Genomic DNA, 19,802 nt, shown 5'->3' with positions numbered 1-19,802 from the left:
CATACATTTTATTGTGACTACTATTATTATAAATTTTTCGTATAGCAGCTGATACCTTCAACATATTGAGAACTTGTTATGTTTTTCCTCATTGTTAAACTATAATTTTTTTTGAAGCTAGGCGGTCACACTGCACGAGGTTGTTGTTACTTGCAATTTGATATAGGCGCGAAATTCAAAACTAATTGTATACTCAACCCTCTAGTGTCTTAGATAGTCTATTTTCATTATCTTAAATTGAGAAACATTTTTAATTTTATTTGTTTATAAATGGGTTTTTATTAATAAGATCGAAAATACAAATAGCAAAGAAAAAAAAAAAACAACTTTTAATCATAGGTAATGCTAACACTAATATCAATTGTTCGATATTTCTAAATGAAATCATCGTTTTCTCCGTAGTCCCACATATCGTCGGTGAAGGCTTCATCCAGATCTTGTTCGGGGTCACCATGCACCTTATCGGCATTGAGAAGATCCTCGGCGAGATCCTCCGGACAGGCTGTACAGCGACTTTCATTTATCCCGTAGTTGAGGCAATTGGAACCCACACACTCACAGCAGCCATCATGGAACCAGCGATAACTGCTTGCCCCCATGCTTTCGCAATGCTGCTCGCACTTGCTTGACCGTATGCACGAGTTCATATAGATGACGGTGCAGTTGAGCAGGCCACCCGCCTGATGCTGATGCTCCGTGCCGGAGTCTGTGCCCTCCAGACGCTGTTTGAATCCGGGGCGCATCGGAAAACGTATGGTTGACCATTGGTCGTCATCCTCAGCGGTTAGAGTGTCAAATAACTCGGGCAGACCTTCAAGATCCCTAATTTCTGAGCGTGACGACAGCGACGGCCGAGTGTCTTTCAACTTGGGACACATATTGAGACAGCCACAGCACTCCAAAAACAATTCGCCCAGGCAGCTCACGCAATCCTCACAGCAATGGCAGTCGTTCAACTTGCACTGACAACTCTGTGTTAGCAGACACTTGGACACAACCGAACCACAAACCATTTCATTACAGTCGTCGTCATTAGCAAGAACGCCAGCACCCATCCGAGCAAGGATTAGGCTCAAGTAAACGAGATGATGAATCATTCTATTCTTAACGAAGTGTCGTACTATAATGATGCAATATGCCTTACAGTACTCAGCCTTTATAGGTCTATCCTGGGGTGGAAGGACTCAAAAACAGGTAGTTAACCATTTGGTATAGGTAGGATCATAAAATTAATCCATGCCCGCTTTGTCTATATTACCTATGGTTAACCAAATATCTTTACTTTTCACACCTGGTATTAATTACATAGCTACTCAGATGGCATGCCCATCGAATAGGGATCAATATTATGATTGTACCTCCGTAGGGAGGTCTGTTAAATTGTCGTTTGCCCTGTTATAAGCAGGATCTACCTAGGCCAAACTGTTGTCTACCTGTTTTTTATTTGTGCCTCCCCCGACTAGGCATATAAAGACTAAGCAATGCAATGCATATTGCATCATTGTGGTAAGAAGTTTCTTAGGAATATGAGTCAATATCTCGTTTATTTAGGCCTAATTCTTGCTTGGACTGGTATTGGAGTTCTTGGCAATGATGACGACTGTAATGAAATGGTTTGTGGTTCGGTTGTGTCCAAGTGTCTGCTGACACAGAGTTGCGAGTGCAAATTAACCGATTGTCATTGCTGTAAAGATTGCGTCAATTGTCTGGGCGATTTGTGGACAGAGTGCTGCGGCTGTCTTGATATGTGCCCCAAGTTCAAGAACGCCCCGATGTCACTGTCATCACGCTCGGAAATCAAAAATCTTGAGGGTCTGCCCGAGTTATTTGACACCCTTACCGCTGAGGATGACGACCAATGGTCAACCATGCGTTTTCCGATGCGCCCCGGATTCAAACAGCGTCTGGAGGGCACAGACTCCGGCATGGAGCATCTGCATCAGGCGGGTGGCCTGCTCAACTGCACCGTCATCTATATGAACTCGTGCATACGGTCAAGCAAGTGCGAGCAGCATTGCGAAAGCATGGGGGCAAGCAGTTATCGCTGGTTCCATGATGGCTGCTGTGAGTGTGTGGGTTCCAATTGCCTCAACTACGGGATAAATGAAAGTCGCTGTACAGCCTGTCCGGAGGATCTCGCCGAGGATCTTCTCAATGCCGATAAGGTGCATGGTGACCCCGAACAAGATCTGGATGAAGCCTTCACCGACGATATGTGGGACTACGGAGAAAACGATGATTTCATTTAGAAATATCCATCAATAAAAAATCGATTTCAGCATTAATTTTGTATTTTTTGTTTTGTACTATAATAAGAAATAAAATGGTTATATTTCTTTTTATAGCTGTAGTGTAAATTCGAAAATAAACAAAAACAGAATGAAGAAAATTCACAGAATATTTGCTAACCAAGCCACAAGACACTGGGCAGGATCAGAATTAGTTATAAACAAACGCGACTTTATTAAGCAGCTCCCCTAATCGACTCCAGAAATCTTGCACAGCATTGCAGCGATCGGTCAGCGTTTTCCTAAAACGATCTTGACACTCGTACCAATACAAATAAGCCTTAACAAGGCATTCGACCAATGGCTGGGACAGCTAAAATTGCGTTTGGTATTGTACCTCATCCTGGTATTCCATTAACCAGGCCAGAAGCTTAATGCAATGTGGAACAACTTCATCTAGAGTTGTGTTGACATTAAGTGTCAATTGTTCTCTAATAAACACATGCATAGACATTTTCTCTCCATATTCACATAAACAAAATATTGCGGCCGAAATTCATTGATGACAGTGATGCGCATTAAGCCATTTCCCCGATACCGATAGCAACAGTTATCGTCATTGACATTATCGGAGAAAGGTTATCAACTCTATCGACGACAGCCCTATCGTTATCGGCATTATCGGATCAAACTTATCGTTTTCGACGTTATAACGAAAAATACTAGAAATACTATTTATATATTCGTTTTAATTTTGAGTATTATTTTATTTGGACCTGGGCGGTCACACTGCACAAGTTTGTTATTGCTTGCAATTGGTCATAAAAAAATACAAATTCCGTTGGCCGTTTTGGTTTGCTCGGAAAATGTGTGTGTGTGGTATCTTAAAGTGTGTGTTTATGGCATCTGTGAAACCTTTACTCATAATAAATTAGTTCTGTAATACTTAACACCAATTCTAGACTTAAGAGCTGACAGCTGACCGACGACCGCAAGCAACCACACGCACACGCGCATTACATACGTATATCGTTTATTTTTTTATTGTGATTTACTTTTTTTGTTTTTGTATTAATGTATGTATGTACATGTAATCAGTAAAATATAAAAACACAGAGCCAGTAAATAAACGAACAAACAATGATTAAACTCGATACGACAAATAAAAATCAATCGCCAATCATGCAACCGCTGCCCTATTTCCAGGTAAGAGTAACGAATTCCTGCATATGCACATACAAATCTATGTTCATACATAGATGCATGTGTACATCATGCGTGTGTGTGTGTACATCAGAAATGTACGTAAGGTCGCTATGAATGAATTGCGCACTGTTAATTAATTAAAATATAAGTATTAAAAACACGTACAATACATAAACAAAACAAACTGATAATACAAGCACACATCTTTAAACGAAAACAGATAAATACATACATATATAAACACTCACACACATGTGGTGTGTATATTGTCTTATTTGTTAATAGCAAAATCAGCTGCGACGCATTTTACATTGAAAAGGGGCACGACTAAGCTAGACTTGCTATCAAAGATACACACAGACAGACACAGGCGCACATCTCCATAGATGTACACACATACATTGACACCCGAGGCAAAAACTAAGACTTGAACGTTGAAATGTTAAAACGATTTTTGAATACCTTATAGCCTTATAGAGAGGGCTTCAAATTTGTGTGCTTCATTTATGTTTCCTTTCAATGAGCCTACATAACCTCTGTGCATAAAAATAAAACGATACACTTAAAGTACCCCATGCTGTGATTTTCAAATGCTTCGTCGGGGGGATAATCACCTCGTTTAGTGTGTAAACCCATATGCCCTCTGCTGGTTCATTTTGAAAGGGTATAATAAGCTTTGATTTGCCCACTAAGGTCATCTCTCTTTCGCACATGCCGTTTTTATGGTGAAATTGTATTTATTGCATTTAACTGTAACAGCATTTCTCCATGAATCATGGTGGCCTCCTGTCTGGTGATAAGAGAAAAGAAAATTGACAAAAATTAAAAAAAAAAAATTATGATTTGCTACTGATTTGGTGTCGCCAAATCGAAATCGGGGTTCAATTTTTCGTTTTTTCCCCATATTTTTTTATTTTCTGCAAAAGTCAGCAACCTAACCGAGAATGGGGAATATGTATAGAATATTATTATTTCTCCAATGCATACATATACACGTGCACACACACACACACACACGACATACACATACAGACAGTGCACACACATACAGAAACACTTGCCTGGCACTTGTAGCAACAACAAAAGAAATACCAGAAGTTTTTGTTTTGTGTTTTTTTTTTTTGTTGAATTGCGTCGTCAGTTATTGAGCGAGGAGGAGAACAAGCAGAAGGCAGATGCCTCCTATCTCCCCCCATAAGCAGAGCTCCAAACGGAAAGGCATCTGTGTGTGAAAAGAATCCTTGTTACACATGTACATACATATGTACATATAGAAATAAAAGATGGCTTTTCTAGTATCCATCACCGAGGTCTGAAATTTACAGCTATTCAACTAAGAATTTCATCAAACTCTAACTCGCTCTCTCTCTCCATCTCTCTCTTTAGGATGAGGCACTTAAACCAGATGTGGTTAATGATGCCGATTTCAAGTCAATACCCTTCATTAACACCAATGAAACGCTTGACTCATTGGACAATGCCAATAGCTCGACAACGGCCCTGCGTTCCTTCCTCTTTCTAGATGCCGATGAGAATCTACAGATTGCCACACCGGAACTATTTTGCAAGAAACTGCAGTGCCACAGTGAGGATAAAATAAAAGTGATCTCAATATTTGGTAATACGGGCGATGGGAAATCGCACACCATGAATCAAGTCTTCTTTGATGGCGAACGAGTGTTCCGAACGTCGACAGAGCAAACATCCTGCACAATTGGCGTCTATGCGGCAATGCAGCGGGAACAGGGTGTTCTATGCCTGGATACGGAAGGGCTATTGGGTACCACAGCTAAAAGCAATAAACGTATGCGAATGTTACTGAAAGTAAGAGTCAAATCAATAGACAATTGATTGATCTTAAATCTTTAAACGCTCATTTCTTATTTTTCTTAGATACTCGCCATTTCCGACATTGTCATCTATCGGACACGCTCTGAGCGCCTTCACAGTGATATGTACGAATTTCTGGGCACCGCCTCGAAAGCCTTTTGCCTGCACTTTACCCAAGCATTGCAGGCCATGGGCAATGGCAGTACCCTTGGACCAGCTGTGATTATATTTCATGAGACGCACTATACCAAACCACTGGAAAGTAGTGAGTATATATACATACGTATATATCAAGTATATCAAGTAAGGGTTATTATTATTTGTTTTTGTTTTTATCAGCTGTTGAGGAAAGTGCCGAGGACAAGTTGCGCAGCAGTTTTACTCGCCTGAATTATGAGACAAATGCTTTTAGCTCGTTGCGTTATGTGGGCATACAAACGGATGCGAATAAGGCCACAAATTTCCAAAAGATCAAGGATGCATTGCGTCTGGAGATTGAGAACACGGCGGTGCGTTCGCCACGTCAGCCGGCTGTGGTGTTTCGTGCCATGAAGCTACTCAATCAGAAGTTCGCCGGCGAGATTATCGAAAAGACCATCAATCCGTTTCCGGAGCAATATTTCACATGCGGTGCACATTGCGAGTCATGCAGTCGTCGCTGCCAGCGCTCCATGGGCCACGTGAGCGACGGTGAGCCGCACTTCAATACACAACCGTGCAACTATCAGCATCAGTTCGAGAACAAGGAGTATCTCTGCAAGGCATGCTACAACAATGGCAAGGAGATTGTGGTTACTGTTCGCAGCCAAGCGCATTCGGATAGCGCCTGGTCGGGATTGGCCAAATATGTATGGAAGGGCGATGTCATTGAGTGCACCTATTGTGGCGAAATCTATCGTACCCGTCAATATTGGTATGGCAATAAGTCCCCGGAGGCCTCTGTAGTGCGGTAAGTCATCCTAAAGGTCCGAAAACATTCTGAAGTCCCCTTTAACCACCCCACCATCCCCTTTAACCTTTTTGCAGCGTTCAAGTTGTCCATGTGTGGAAGGGCGGCAATGCGGGAATGCGCGGCAATACCCATTCGGCTCAAATGATGTTGGATGGTGTGAGTTATCTGAGCGAGGCCATTACAAACATATCGGCACCATCGGCCAAGGCCCTAAGTGGTTGGCTGGCAGACAAAGTGGCACCCAGCTATTGGCGTCCCAATCAGGAAATTATAGTAAGTTCTATCGGATTCCTCCTACACTCAACAATTTCTCACCTTTCCCTCACCTCCCCCGCCGTCCAGCTATGCCATGCTTGTAAGCGTAATTTCGAAAAGACCGGAATGCCCAAGCATCATTGTCGCGGATGTGGCGAAGGTTTCTGTCACACCTGTAGCCAGAACAAGGTACCTGTCCCAGGGCGTGGTTGGCTACAACCGGTGCGCGTCTGCAACGATTGTCATCAGCATTTGCAACGTAAATCAGATGCCACGCCTGGTAAGTGTCATTCCATTTCAGGTAGAGCCACAGAGCCTCTCTGTCCGTCTACGAAAATTCGTGACCTATTCTCCGATCAAAATTTATTATGCTAGAATCCTTTTCTAAACTGGCTTTCCTTTGATTCTTTGCTTTGTTTTATGTTTTTCCGCTTCCTATGTGTATTTTCTTGTGAGGATTTCTCTCTCTCTCTCTCTTGGTTTATATTTATTACTATTACTATTGTGTCCTACACCTCACAGACTCTCAAGATCAAGCTGAATTTATTCATTGCAATTCCAATCTGACTATTGCACACACAGGCTCCAGGCCGACCAACGAAGACGGCGACATATTAGTACGTAAATACGGTGAGACGATCTACAATACCATCAGTACGGTGGCCTCAGTGGCCATAGATTATCCCAAGGGTAAGTTTATAATCATTTTATAGCTTTTACTCTGTTACTTTACGCTTGGGCTTTTGCTTTTTATTTGACAGAAATGATCAAAGATAGCGCACGGCCATCATATTGGGTGCCAGATGCCGAATCGCCGGCCTGTTTCATCTGCCAGGCTGTATTTGGAAGCGTCGAGGAGTTGGCTCTGGCCCATCATGTGGGTCGATTGCATGTGCAACCGGGCAAGAATAAATCAAGCAATTCCTCATCCAATCTAAATGGCAGTGGCAGCTCCTTGACCCAAGGGAATCCTGGAGACTGCCGACGCCACCATTGCCGTCGCTGTGGCCAGGCGGTGTGCAGCAATTGCTCAAAGACACGTATGCCGGTGCCCGAACGTGGCTGGCAGACGGATGTCCGCGTCTGTGATTCATGTGCCTGTGTTCCACAGGCCCTAACGCCAAACTCGCTGGATGCAGCAGCACTGTCGGATGCAATCAACGGTGAGGGATCCGCTCCAGACCCATTGCCGCCGCGGCTGACTCAAACTGATAGTCGACGGAACAGCAATAGCGACTACCACAACGGCAATACATATTGGAATGCCAGTGACGATGCCAAGGCCAAGACCGAATGAGACGCGGTGTATTCGTGTAGCGGCAGTAGCACAACCACAACCACAACCATCAACACCAGTAGCACCAGCAGCAATGTCACCATTTGGACCAAGTGCCTGGTCAGACGTCCTGCTGGCCATAATGGCGACCCTACTTCTGTGGCCAAGCAGTGAATGCTACTGGATGGATCCTCCTCGGGAATCGTTTAGATTTGCTAAGTCGTCTTGCATTAGAAATCATACCCATACATTGTGATACTTTATATGTTCTACGTTCGTATAAACAACAAAGAATTCTTTGGAATTTGTCAGCTTTTCTTGTACATAAACACTTAACTATGTATAACCACATTAAGAATAATAATATAATTAGCCTCACCCCTGCCCCGTGTGAATTTATTATTATTTTCTTCTTTTTTTTTTCCTTGTGAACTTTCTTTTGTATTAAATTTGCTTAGTGTAAAATGTTAAATAAATGAATTCAATAAACAAATTAATCCAAAAACATAAATGAAAAAACAATATGGCAAGTAAATGTATCTAATTAAGATCACTTGGTTTATCTATGGAGTGGAATGTTAAACGGAGTCGAATTTTTGAATTGGTTTGGAATTGAAAACTGAAATATGAAAAACTAAAAAGGCTAATTTGATTGATTCATTGCGTCTCTAGTTTTGTGGAAGCAATATTCCAAAATCATTAATAAATATTCCAAATTCTTAAAATGTAACATTTGTAATTGACTCCTTTTTTCTCTTTTCCCCTTTCTCATTTTTTGCACTGGGTATATATTTTGATGTCAAAAAAGGGATCTATGACAGGAAATTTATCATTCACATTTATTATTACAAGATTCAACAGAGCTTCTAGTAGAATATTGTCTTAAAGTTTAAAAAATTATCTTAATAAGACAAAAAAATCAGCTTTAAACAGTTTCTTGTCTAGAATAAATTCGTCTTTTCAGTCTAAAACACAAAACCCTTTTGGTGTTTTCAGGAAAAAAGCACTTGCTAAACCATAAACCATATTTTAAAAAAAAATATTAAAACATTTTTAAAGTGAGACCTCATTTATCCTCACAGCAAAGTCATAACTTAATTAATTTATGCAAATTTTCGCTAAACTAGCCACTGTGAAAAGCATGGGAACTCAAATCTCATGGAACAAGCTAAAATAACTTTCATAAAACTTGGTGAAAGGCTAATCAGTTGTCTGTTTTTATGCAAGTAATTCAAAAAAATGCATATAATAATTCTGTAAAAGTTAAGATGCTTGTTTACATTCCCTTTTTCCTTAGTATATATACTACTGGGCTATAATACGTCCCAGCAGTTATTAAACTTGGCCCAACTACAGGTCTATCTTTCGATCTAAACAATAAAAATAATAATCAAAGTCAGAATCATTATGTTCATCGCAAAATATTGTAAAAGGTAAGAGGTACAATATTTCCCACTTAGTAGCCCTAAGGTCCTACCATATGTAATAATTGGGATTATATATTCCAAGATAGAATGATAATTTCAGGATATTTTGTTTTCATCTTCATTCCGAATATGTAAAAAGGTTTTCTGATTCTTATTCTGAGATCATTAGTAAATATCTTCCCTTTGAATTCAACCATTAAACCATTATTGATGAATAAATAATAAAATTTCATATTTATTTGCCACCATTTTTTGCTGTTGTTGTTTATTTAATTATTATTTAGCTTTCTTTATTATTTTAAAATAATTGTATGTAGTTTATCCATATATTTATGTATGTGTATGTGTATGTGTGTTTGTGTATTATATATATATCTATATCTATATATGTATGTATATAGATTAGGTTCTGATCAGTTTTTCAACAGAATTTAGCTGAAAATGTTATTACAATACTTTTTCCATCAAATACTAAGAGGAAGTATAGGAAGTAGGTTAGTTCCATTCACTTGAAGATTATTATTATGATTTGTGAATTTTTGTTTTGTTTTTGTTTTTTTGATTTCTTTGATAACGGATTAATAACTTGTCCGATTTCTTTATTCTTGCTTTACTTAAGTTGTATTAAGCTTTTTCTTTTTTTCGTTTTCTTTTTTGGGGTGTTTTTCTCGTTGATTAACAAAAATGTAATAATTGAAATTTGATTTACATCGTATACATGATTTTTTTGTTTTTTCTTTCTTTCTTTTTGTTTTGTTTTTTTAACTTTTTTTTTTTGTGTTGTATCGGACGGTCGCTACTGCCAAAATTTCTCAAGTTTGAAAATTTACGAATTATGCTACATAAATGATGTATGTATGTATGTATTAAGGGAAGAGGGAGAGAGAAACAACTTCCAATTAATTTGCACCTGAGAAACTTTACCAATGCTAAACCATTTTAATGTTTTCATTAAATTTTTGCCATACAAATTCTATGTAATAGAAAAGAAAAAAGAGTTTTCTTCTTCTTTATTTTTTGTAGTTGTTGCTGTTTTAATACTTGACAATTTTGTTTTTGTTTGTTTTTTTTTCTAAAGTCCCAGACAAGGACTTGGTATACATATGTACGTAGGATTCTTTATATCTGTGTAGGATTAGTTTCAAAAATTTGTTATTTCTTGTTGTTGTTGTTGTTGCGCCAAAACTAATGAATATTCATTAGTTTTGGTGTATTTGTTGTTGTTGTTTGTGATTTGTTTTTTTAAATGTAGTATACATATATGTTATTACCATTAATTTTGTTTGTTTTCTTTAGGTATACAATTTGAGTTGAGTTGCACATTATACATTATAAATCAATCGTATGTGTATATATATATATATATATTTACTTTCTGTATACATAAATCGTATTTTCATGGTTTTCATTAGTATACATTTCATTTCTGTGTGTGTATGTGTGTGTGTGTGTTTCATCAATTTGATCGTTTAAATGTAATTTTTTAGTATACAATTGTTCTCTTCATCTTTATCTTTATCATCATCACCTACTGCTTCTTTTCGTTTTTCGTCTCGTTAGCATTTGCGGCTTAAAAGCTAGGAAAAAAATATATAAGTAACTATTAACTAATGCCTAGTAGAAAGTGTTTTTGTATAAGTTTTCTTCTGGTTATTAATTCATTTCGATTTTCATTTGTTTTGTTATTCGTTTCTCACAAAATTGAATTCGCTTTTTACGTATTTATGGTTCACATAGAGGCAGAAGGGAAGAAGCATTATTTAGAATTATAAGGAAAAGGAGCAAAGAAAAATTTGAGCTTAGCATTAACAAAAATTAAACAAAAAGTTAAAACACATAATATTTCTCTTTAGCTTAGCACAAAAAGCTAAAAGCAAATTGGAAAAACCAAGAAGGAAATAAATTTTTGCATTCCTTTTTTTTGGGTGTTTTTTTATTATTATTTTGGAGCTTAGCAAACGGAAATGAAAAATTTGATAATAAAATGAAAACGAACGAAACGTTTTCAAACACAATTATTTGTTTTCAAAAAAAAAAAATGTATTTAATTATTATTAATATTATTATTGATGTAAATATATTGCAACGCAAATTAAGTGATAAATAAATGTATTGTAGTTATATATATATATATCTATATATATATATATTTCATTGCAAATGCGCATTGCATGTACGTGTGTGAGTCCTTTTTTGCTGCAGTTTTAAGTTTTTGTTTTTTTTTTTTTTTGTTAAAATTGAAATAATGGTAAAAAATACAACAATGTTTCCATATGATTCGCTTTTGTTTGTTTTTTGTTAATAATATTATGAATTAATCGTATACTTTGTTGATTGTTGACTCACACACGCACAGGACTTGGAGGCAATTGCAGTTGCTTTTCAATTGTTAATAACTTCTGACTCTCACTCGCTCTTACTCTCTCCCTTGCTCCGCAAGAAGAAAAAAAAACAAGTAAATCTCTTCACATGCCCCAAAAACAGAGATAGAGAGAGTAAGAGAGAGAGAGAGAGAGTGAATGAAAGGAAGAAACTAAAACAGGACACGGCACATGTAAAGTATTTCAAATTAAATTTACATTCCTTTAAAGGACATTTTAAAGATTTTGTTTCAAATTGCCAAATTGGCAGATCTTCATATGAGCTTAGAAAGAAAAGAGAAGAACAACCAAAATGTGCTAAATAATCAAATGGATAAAAGGAAGAGATCGTTAGAGAAAGTGTGGAAAGGTGGAGACAGAGACGGGACAGAGAGAGTAAGTTGGGTGGAGTTTTTTGTTTTTTTTTTTGTATTGTTGTTGTATGTTATTGTTGTTGTATTTAGTTTTGGCAAGCCTATCCTCAAGGGCTAAGATCCTGATGCAGATTAGGATCGTAGCCGCCCATGCTATTATCATATGGCTGCTGCTGATCATAGCCACCAGAGCCCATGGGATAACCCATTGAATCCTGTGGCGGTGCGGGTGACATCATGGGCGTGGTTGTGCCACTGGGCGGTCCGGCCATCGAGTACGGTGATGCGCCAGCTGCCTTCTTGGCTGCATACAAATTGGCCTCCTCCTGTGCCTTGCCAATGTTCTTCTTGTAGCGAATGCGCTTATTGCCAAACCAATTGGACACTTGCGAGACCTATTGAAGAGCAAAGAGTCAAGTTAATCAATCACCCTAAGTATCCTTAGTATCCTTCTCACCGTTATGCCGCATTTACGCGCCAGCTCCTCCTTGGCCTCCTCGGATGGATACGGATTACTCAGATGACTATAAAAATACTCGTTCAGAATTTCCGATGCCTGTTTGCTGAAGTTGCGACGCTTGCGACGTGCGTCTAGGAAGCGTGAGCGTAGGATCATGACCGCCTCACAGGTGGACTGCTTCAATTGCATCTGTATGGAGCTGAATTTCTTGTGTATGATCTGCACCATGCGTTCGATCTCTTTGGGTGTGATGGGTCTGTGTGTCAGGCAGAAAACACACACAAATTACAAATCGATTGCGATTGCATAGAGGATCAACTAGTCGATGATGATCTTACCTGGTACGGCTTTGCTCCCGGAGCAGATTCATAACGTGCGTTGTGAACTCATTGCATGCCTGCTCGTATTTCTCCAACTCCTGGTGATAGATTTGACGGATCTGAGCCAATTTGGCACGGTAATCCGAATGCTCGATGGCATTGTCGGCCCCATCGATGGACAGGGAACCGCCTTGGCTGGCTGCCGCTGCCGATGCAGCAGCTGCACCACCGCCTCCCTTTTCGGGTCCGGCCACACCCTCAGCGATTAGCATATTGTCCAAACGCATCAATTGTGGATCTGGTGGCTCCTCCTCCTGCGTGTTGCGAATTGAGAGTACTGCAAGAGAAGGGAAGAGAAAAAATTTAAGTTTTACGTATGATTAAAGTTTTTGCTGCTGCTCTGTCTATAGTCAAGTTATCCTTCTTCTCTCCCTCTCTCTCTCTCTCTCAGGATGAAAGCACATAAAATTTTATTATTTGCAGCAGGAGCAGCAGCAAGCTAAAGTAGAAACAGAAAACTTGCCCAACAGACCACCGACCCAACAGACTGTGCGAAAAACAACAACAAAAAAAAAACGGAAAAGGAGAGAAGCAGACATCAAACCCACCAACAACAACAACAACTGTTGACGGTGGCAAAGGCGACGGGTTTTCATTTTAACCAGAGGATACTGCTGGCTGCTGCTGCTGGAGCAAAGACATTGCCAATTGTATTACGTGTGGGTGGTTTGGGTTGGATTACGTTTCGTTTCGTTTCGTTGGGGGCTTGGGTTTGGGCTACGTCGCTTTTCCTCATATTGTCGGGGGAAAATACGTATTGAAGTTGTTGTTGTTGTTGTTTGATGCTTTTCTTGTTATTCGCGAGGCATGGCTATGCATGAATTAGATTTTTCGCCACAGTTCTCGTTCTCGTTCCCTCCCCCTCCCAATCACCTCGCCCAAAAACACATTCTAGAGACAGGAGTTGAGCTGAATTCTTAATCACGTTTTCCACACCAAAAAAAAAATGAAAAGAAAAGGAGTAAGAACTTTCTTCTTCTTCATATACATTGATGAAGTTTTCTGCTGGAAAAACAAAAACTTTAGGTCTAGACTTTTACTGATAACTAGAGAGCTCTACAACTTTCTTAACATAAACAGAAAGTTTGCACAGAAAGTTTCCTTTATTTTTCAAAGGATACAATATATTAATCCTTCCAAGGAGCTTTCAGTTATAGTTCTGAATAATCTTTCGAACAACCTTTGATTGTCGCGGTTCTAATAGGGTATTCACAATGTGTAGGAACCAACAAAATATAAGACAAGACAAGGCAAACAATTACATATTATCTCTGTGCACTCTACTCCACCACGCCCCCGCCTCCAGTCCCCTTCAACACCATCAAGTGTTCGCTGCTGCTTACCCGTTTTGAATAATTCATAGAACAATGAAAGGAGCAGCAGGAGAAAAATGAATAAAGGTGTCGAAGCAGGATGAAGACCTGATACGTTCAGGCATCATAAAGGGGAGGAGGAGGAGGAGTTTAACAGATCCGCAAGATCAAGTTCTATATATATATATAGATCTCACATGGCGGACATTTCAGTTGAAACATCATCCCCAAAGCCCAGCTAGGGAATAGATATTGCTTGCTACTGGCGACAGCTGGCTTAATATAGCCCAAAAGAAATGGAAGGAGGAGGCAATGGCAAGGCGAAGGCAAAGGCAAAGACAGAGCAAGGTAGTCGCCAAAGAAACAAGCCAATGATGGTTGCTCAAGGCAAGGGGGGGGGAGGGGCTGGAGGCTTTGGGTTTTGGGCGGTGGTTGGTTTATTTGGTTAAGGTTAGAGAGAATATTGCTAAAGTTTTGCAAGTTGTTGTTGGTTTTTTTCTTCTCTGGGTAACGCAGGGGACAGAGACATAAAAATGGCTATGCTAGATTGCTTGGGTAAATGTCATTTTGGTATCTCCCCCCCACTCCTTCTCTCTCTCTCTCTATCTATCTCTTTGTTTTAGCTTGTTTTCTTTTTGTTTTTACAAATTACAAAATATGAGCAACAAGAGGGAGAGAGAGAAATGAACAAGTTGATAAGCTTAGTCTGTATCTTATCATTGATAGTTATAGCAAGTAGCAAAAGTAGTCAAAGCTGTAAATCAATCTATGAAATTCAATTCGAGTTGCCTACTAGAAATGCTCAGGTGTGGGAGAATGTGCCGCCTCGTTTTTATGGAAACACCCAGTTCAATTTGCAGTTTAAAATGAAACCTACCTCCCTCCTCCTCCTCCTGCCACCCTACCACCTGGCGGAGAGTGTCGGATGGGGGGGCAGAGGGGAGGGCTAACCCTTTTGTTTGAGCACGCCCAGAAGAGTATCATTTGCGTATCTAATGAAGCATCTAAAAGCAGAATAGCTGCTGCCTGCTCTCGGTCTCTCGTCGTCTCCCTGGGTAAATGGCATTTCCAGCTCGTAAATTTGAATGGGCCGAAACGAGAAGAAGAAGAAGGACGACGCACGAAACAACACGAAATGAAACGGAAAAGGACTAAACCAGAAACCAGAAAAAAAGAAAACGGAAAATATGGCAACAAAGCAAATATGTCCAAGTGTAAAGCCCCCTAAAACCTCTCTCCCTCCCCCCCTTCCACCCACACACTATTTCAATTTAAAGTGCCAGAGTTGCCTAGTCAGTGGAAAGTCGTCGAGAGGTTAGAGGAGCTTAGAATAGAACCCTAAAAAACAAAAAGCTGAGGTTTTTACTTTCTGCCTAATCGTCAACAATTTTCAGCATTTAGCTCTTGTTTAGTATGAATATCTCTATATATACATATATCTGTATCTGTATCTGCATATTAAGCCCGTTGATGGAAACAGGTTTGCGCGCTTTTCGAAAACTAATTTCAAGACGCCGATTGCCGATTGTCGATAAAATATGGTAATGTACAAGCCAAAAGGCCATACAAAAAAAAATATACAGTGAAGTGGCCCCCCTACACTTCCCTTTTCCCACCTCTTCCCCCTCCCCTCCCCCCTCTTAAAGCACTCTAAAACCAACCATCGGTATAGTCAATACATCTTGTTGTATTTTTAAAATACTCGTTTCGTTTTTTTTTGTTTCTTTTTCGTTTTTGGTGTGAAGAGTTTCTCATCAACGGGTTCTCACAGTCCTCTCCAACGCCCCAAAGAACACACAAGAGAGAGAGGGACTCGCGGCGGCGGACTGGGGATCAAGTGTCTTTTGAGGTCTTGGCAATTGTTTGGCACTTTGTTTACTTCTTCATTGCGAAGGCGCCCGCCGACGCCGCCGCCGTCGAGTTACTTCTTATCTAGTATGCGTTTTCAACATAGATAAAACTGAAACATTAACTCATTGGGCCGGCCCTCAGGCGGGGCCCCAACCAAGTAACCAAATAACCAAATAGTCGGCGATAGCGAGTAAAGATCGCCTGAAGCTTGATCCCATTGAACCACATAGAGAGAGAGAGAGAGAGGTTTCCTAGACTAACAAGATATCAGTTGCTTTCATTTCCCTGATGGCGGAATCTACATACAAATATGGGACAAATTTATTAAAGGTTTTGCATTCACTTCTCCTCCTTCCTATCGAGAAATAGAAAAACCCACAATACTTTCTTTTAACCGAAAATAAAAACAACAATTTCGCAACGCGGTGCACAACATTTGGGCTTTGGGGTTGCCTTCGATGGAGGGTTGGGGGTTTGCTTTAGGGTTAGGCAATGGCAATGGGAAACAACGTCGAGGCCATTCAAAACATCTGGCCCACAATCAAAACGCTCTGTTATTGCCCATTTTACGTGTACGTTTACGTCGCTGCGTGGGTGTAATACAACAAAGGAGAAGGAGGGGGGAAAAAAAGAACAGAAATAAAAGGGAAATAAACGCACAGAACTCGATTTGAAATTCTGCTCTAGAGGTCGGGAGGGACAGGGGACAGGATGGACGGGGGGATTCAATGGGTGGGTGGGTGGTTGGGGCAGGAAAATTGGGTGTTGTGTGGGGAGAAATGATTTCTTTTTTCTTCTTTGTATGGCATATTAAATTTATTTTTATTTTGGTTTACTTTAACTCACCGGTCTTCTCCTTAATCTCGCACAGCACCGAGAACAGGGCTGGCTTCATCCGATGACAGTTTAGAGTGTGCTTTCTGGCCTGCGCCTCGTCCAGCGACTGCTCCGATATGCTCATGATCTGTTGCAATATCTCGCCAATATCCTTTTGCTTGCGCACCTCGTTCTCATTGCCAGCATTTTGGCCATCATCTTGGCCGGGCAGACCGTAACCCTGCGGTGCCATCATGCCGCCAGTGTGGGCCATCATGCGATTGGGATCCTCCATGATTGTTATTCTTAATGGATCACCTTCGTCGTCGGCGTCGTCTCAATCGTTGTGAACGTTGTTAAGGAGCAACTGCCTCAACAACAACAACAACAACAACGCAACAGCAGCTCACACTGTAGAAAGATATTTCGATCGGTATACGGATTTAGCACATGATTCGTAACGAACAACAACAAAAAAAAAAAAGAGATATGCACAATAACAAATGTATATATGAGTATTTGTGTTTATTCCAATCCGATTTCAATATTTTGAATAATATTCGTAATATTCTTTCAAACAGAATCAAAGAGCGAATGGAGACAAAGAACGAACAATGCGCGCGCACGTCCGTACGCAACGGCAACGCGTAACCAAATGGTTAGTTGCTTCTGCTGCTTCTGTTTTCTGTTTATCATCTCATCGGTCGACACCACGCACCATACGCACACACACACACACAAACACAAAGACACACACACACATTGGATAATCCTCCTGTGCGGCGGGGTGTCTCTTGTGTTGTTCTCTTCCTCTTTTGCTGCTGCTGCTGTTGCTTCTTCTTCTTCCTCCTCCTGGACACAACTCCGTTGCACTGTGCAAAGTATTATAATAATACTCTATAGGTATGTGTGTGTGTGTGAGACAACGGATGAGCAGCATACACACTTAGTAGGGATAGGGAATATGCATGTGTGTGTGTGTATGCAAAGCCCAATGGATTAAGTGGGCGTGGCTGTTGCCAATAACAAGTACACACACATACACACACATGCACATATTCTTTAATATGTAAATAATATAATTCCTTGGGTCTTAGATCGATAGTGATTCCTGATTCTACCTACATTCGGATTATTATATAGTGTCTGCTATAGTGTCGATCATCCGTTCTCTTACGATATATGCAAGACAGGGATGGATGTTCTCAAATATAAGCAACAGGAGGGTTGCCTCTTCTTGCATTCGATATTGAGTATATCAAAATCTGACTAACTTCGTTTCAAATAAATGTATCACAAATATTTCAATTCTAATTTTCAAATACTACGGAAATTAAAACAACGCTTAAAACCGATTCAAAAAGAAGATCAGACCTAAACACTTTTCGATTGAAAATTCAAATATTAGTTCTCAATAACAATTAGTTGGCAAACATTATGAAAGATCGCAAGTGAACACTATAGATATGAAATCGGAGCATCGTGAACCTTATTTTGACTAGAAACAAGAATTGTAATGAATATTGAAAGTTGAAGATTTTGTTTTGAGATTTGAAATGAATTTTTTGATATGTTTTGTTGTTGCTTCTTCTGATTCTGTAGTTGCTGTTGTTATTGAAGTTTTTGTCTTGCGCATTGAACAATAAAAACAAAAAAAAAAAAGTCCAGCCCAAAAGTGGGAGGCAGCGGGTAGAGAGCAAACGGTATGAGCAAGGGAGAGGGCAGATGGGACGACACACGCCAGTTACCTGCTCTCAACTCCCGCTGACTGTGAGCCTGGTCCGAACTCTCTCGCTCTTTAGCGGTGCGTGCATGTGTGTGTATGCGTGTTTGTGCGGGTGTCCGTGTGTGTGTGAAGTGCAATAGAAGAGTATGAAAACCAAATGGTTAATGTTAATTACTTTTTCAAGTAGTTGGGTAGTAAAAATAAAACCAAATGCAATTTTTAATGACTGGAGAAAGCACAGTTGACCTTCAGTGATTGACTGCGGAGAGCAATAATCTTGAACTAGTGCGAGAGAGCACACACATCCACAAAGAAGAAGACAAAGCGCAGCTTCAAAGGCGACCGAAAGAGAGCGAGAGAGAAGGAGAGAGATAATAAAAAGCGAAAACCTGTTTTTATTACTTCTTCTATTTATATGTTTGTTGTTACTTTTCGCTTCTTCTCTTAATTCTTGGAAATCCGAAGAATGAAATCTGTGCTACACATTTGTTGTGTATAACACAAAAACACAGAGCACATATGTACATGCATACATATGTACATCTGTATATGTGCACATATATAACACAATATTAAAGTAAAAACTGTTATAACTTCAAGTTAATGCACTTAACAATTTGGTTTATTAACCTTTACTTACATTTTCAATATGCCGCACGTTTAACTTTAACTGTGAGTCTGGTTAATTGATTTAAGGCCTCTCAACTGAAAGTTAAGCGAAAGAAAATTACACTTGTTATAAATTTTGTTATATGTATGAGCACTGTTTTTTGCGTCTTTCTCTTTTCTTTTCTCATATATCTTTCTCTCTTTCTTTCGTTATTTTTTCTTGTGTGTATGTTTTGCTGCTTCCTCTTCCACACAATGTGTATGTTTGTTTTTGTTTTGAACCTTTTCTATTATGATGCTGGGTTTCTTATTATCTGTTTGCAATATTTATATTTCCTAAATTGTGCAACGAGTTATTTTTTCTACGCTACGGAATATTTTTTCTTTATAAAAAATTCGCGTTTTTTCCGCTCCAAGTCTGGCACTACTGAGCTATCCGCAGTGTTGCCAGAGCCAATCAGGTAGAAAACAACATTTTGCTGAGTTTTTTGTACAATTTCATTGCCTTTGCGTCGCGTTCACACACATTCACAAGCCACCTTTTTAAGCATAACAACTCCTTCATTTGTACCAAATTACACTTTTGGTTAATTTATTTATTTTGCTTATAGCATAAATTTTATTTACCACGAAAAAAATCTGTCTGCTGACGAAAAATGTATACACCAGCGCTGCCAGAAGCAAAATCTGATAACATACTGGCAACATTAGCAACCAGTGTTGGGAAAAAAGAGGAAGA

The 19,802-nt window shown here is 39.6% G+C and overlaps 4 protein-coding genes across 8 annotated transcripts; 2 read left to right on the top strand and 2 right to left on the bottom strand.

Moving 5' to 3' along the window:
- Positions 1-268: 268 nt before the first annotated feature.
- LOC6641203 (protein twisted gastrulation) lies at positions 269-1,354 on the bottom strand. Its single transcript, XM_002064307.3, has one exon. The coding sequence runs from the start codon at positions 1,095-1,097 to the stop codon at positions 375-377; it is 723 nt and encodes a 240-aa protein (XP_002064343.1). The 5' UTR covers positions 1,098-1,354; the 3' UTR covers positions 269-374.
- Positions 1,355-1,481: 127 nt separating this feature from the next.
- Positions 1,482-2,301, top strand: LOC6641202 (protein twisted gastrulation). Its single transcript, XM_002064306.3, has one exon. It carries the CDS (start codon positions 1,482-1,484, stop codon positions 2,247-2,249), a length of 768 nt encoding a protein of 255 aa, XP_002064342.2. The 3' UTR covers positions 2,250-2,301.
- Positions 2,302-3,019: 718 nt separating this feature from the next.
- Positions 3,020-8,240, top strand: LOC6641231 (zinc finger FYVE domain-containing protein 1). Of its 3 annotated transcripts, none has more exons than XM_015178589.3 (8): positions 3,020-3,434; positions 4,821-5,258; positions 5,328-5,529; positions 5,604-6,213; positions 6,291-6,489; positions 6,559-6,751; positions 6,994-7,161; positions 7,233-8,240. In XM_015178589.3, the coding sequence occupies exons 1-8, from the start codon at positions 3,369-3,371 to the stop codon at positions 7,766-7,768; spliced, it is 2,412 nt and encodes an 803-aa protein (XP_015034075.1). In that variant the 5' UTR covers positions 3,020-3,368; the 3' UTR covers positions 7,769-8,240. The 3 variants fall into 3 exon arrangements, with proteins under 3 accessions (XP_015034075.1, XP_002064341.1, XP_023030985.1); XM_002064305.4 differs by having other exon boundaries at positions 3,021-3,434; positions 7,054-7,161; XM_023175217.2 differs by lacking the exon at positions 3,020-3,434 and adding an exon at positions 4,560-4,744.
- Positions 8,241-11,438: 3,198 nt separating this feature from the next.
- Positions 11,439-19,760, bottom strand: LOC6641230 (homeobox protein extradenticle). 3 transcript variants are annotated; one of them, XM_047011121.1, is made up of 6 exons: positions 19,691-19,760; positions 19,095-19,159; positions 16,759-17,139; positions 12,707-13,025; positions 12,366-12,624; positions 11,439-12,303 (listed from the first exon to the last, which is right to left on the bottom strand). In XM_047011121.1, the coding sequence occupies exons 3-6, from the start codon at positions 17,021-17,023 to the stop codon at positions 12,016-12,018; spliced, it is 1,131 nt and encodes a 376-aa protein (XP_046867077.1). In that variant the 5' UTR covers positions 17,024-17,139; positions 19,095-19,159; positions 19,691-19,760; the 3' UTR covers positions 11,439-12,015. The 3 variants fall into 3 exon arrangements, with proteins under 3 accessions (XP_046867077.1, XP_046867078.1, XP_002064340.1); XM_047011122.1 differs by lacking the exon at positions 19,691-19,760 and adding an exon at positions 19,346-19,485; XM_002064304.4 differs by lacking the exons at positions 19,095-19,159; positions 19,691-19,760 and having other exon boundaries at positions 16,759-17,192.
- Between the last annotated feature and the right edge of the window lie 42 nt (positions 19,761-19,802).

This window comes from Drosophila willistoni, assembly GCF_018902025.1.
Source record: "Drosophila willistoni isolate 14030-0811.24 chromosome XL unlocalized genomic scaffold, UCI_dwil_1.1 Seg141, whole genome shotgun sequence".
NCBI classification, from domain to species: Eukaryota; Metazoa; Arthropoda; class Insecta; order Diptera; family Drosophilidae; genus Drosophila; species Drosophila willistoni.
The sequence above is the reverse complement of the archived record's forward strand: the minus strand, read 5'-3'. Positions and strand labels throughout refer to the sequence as shown.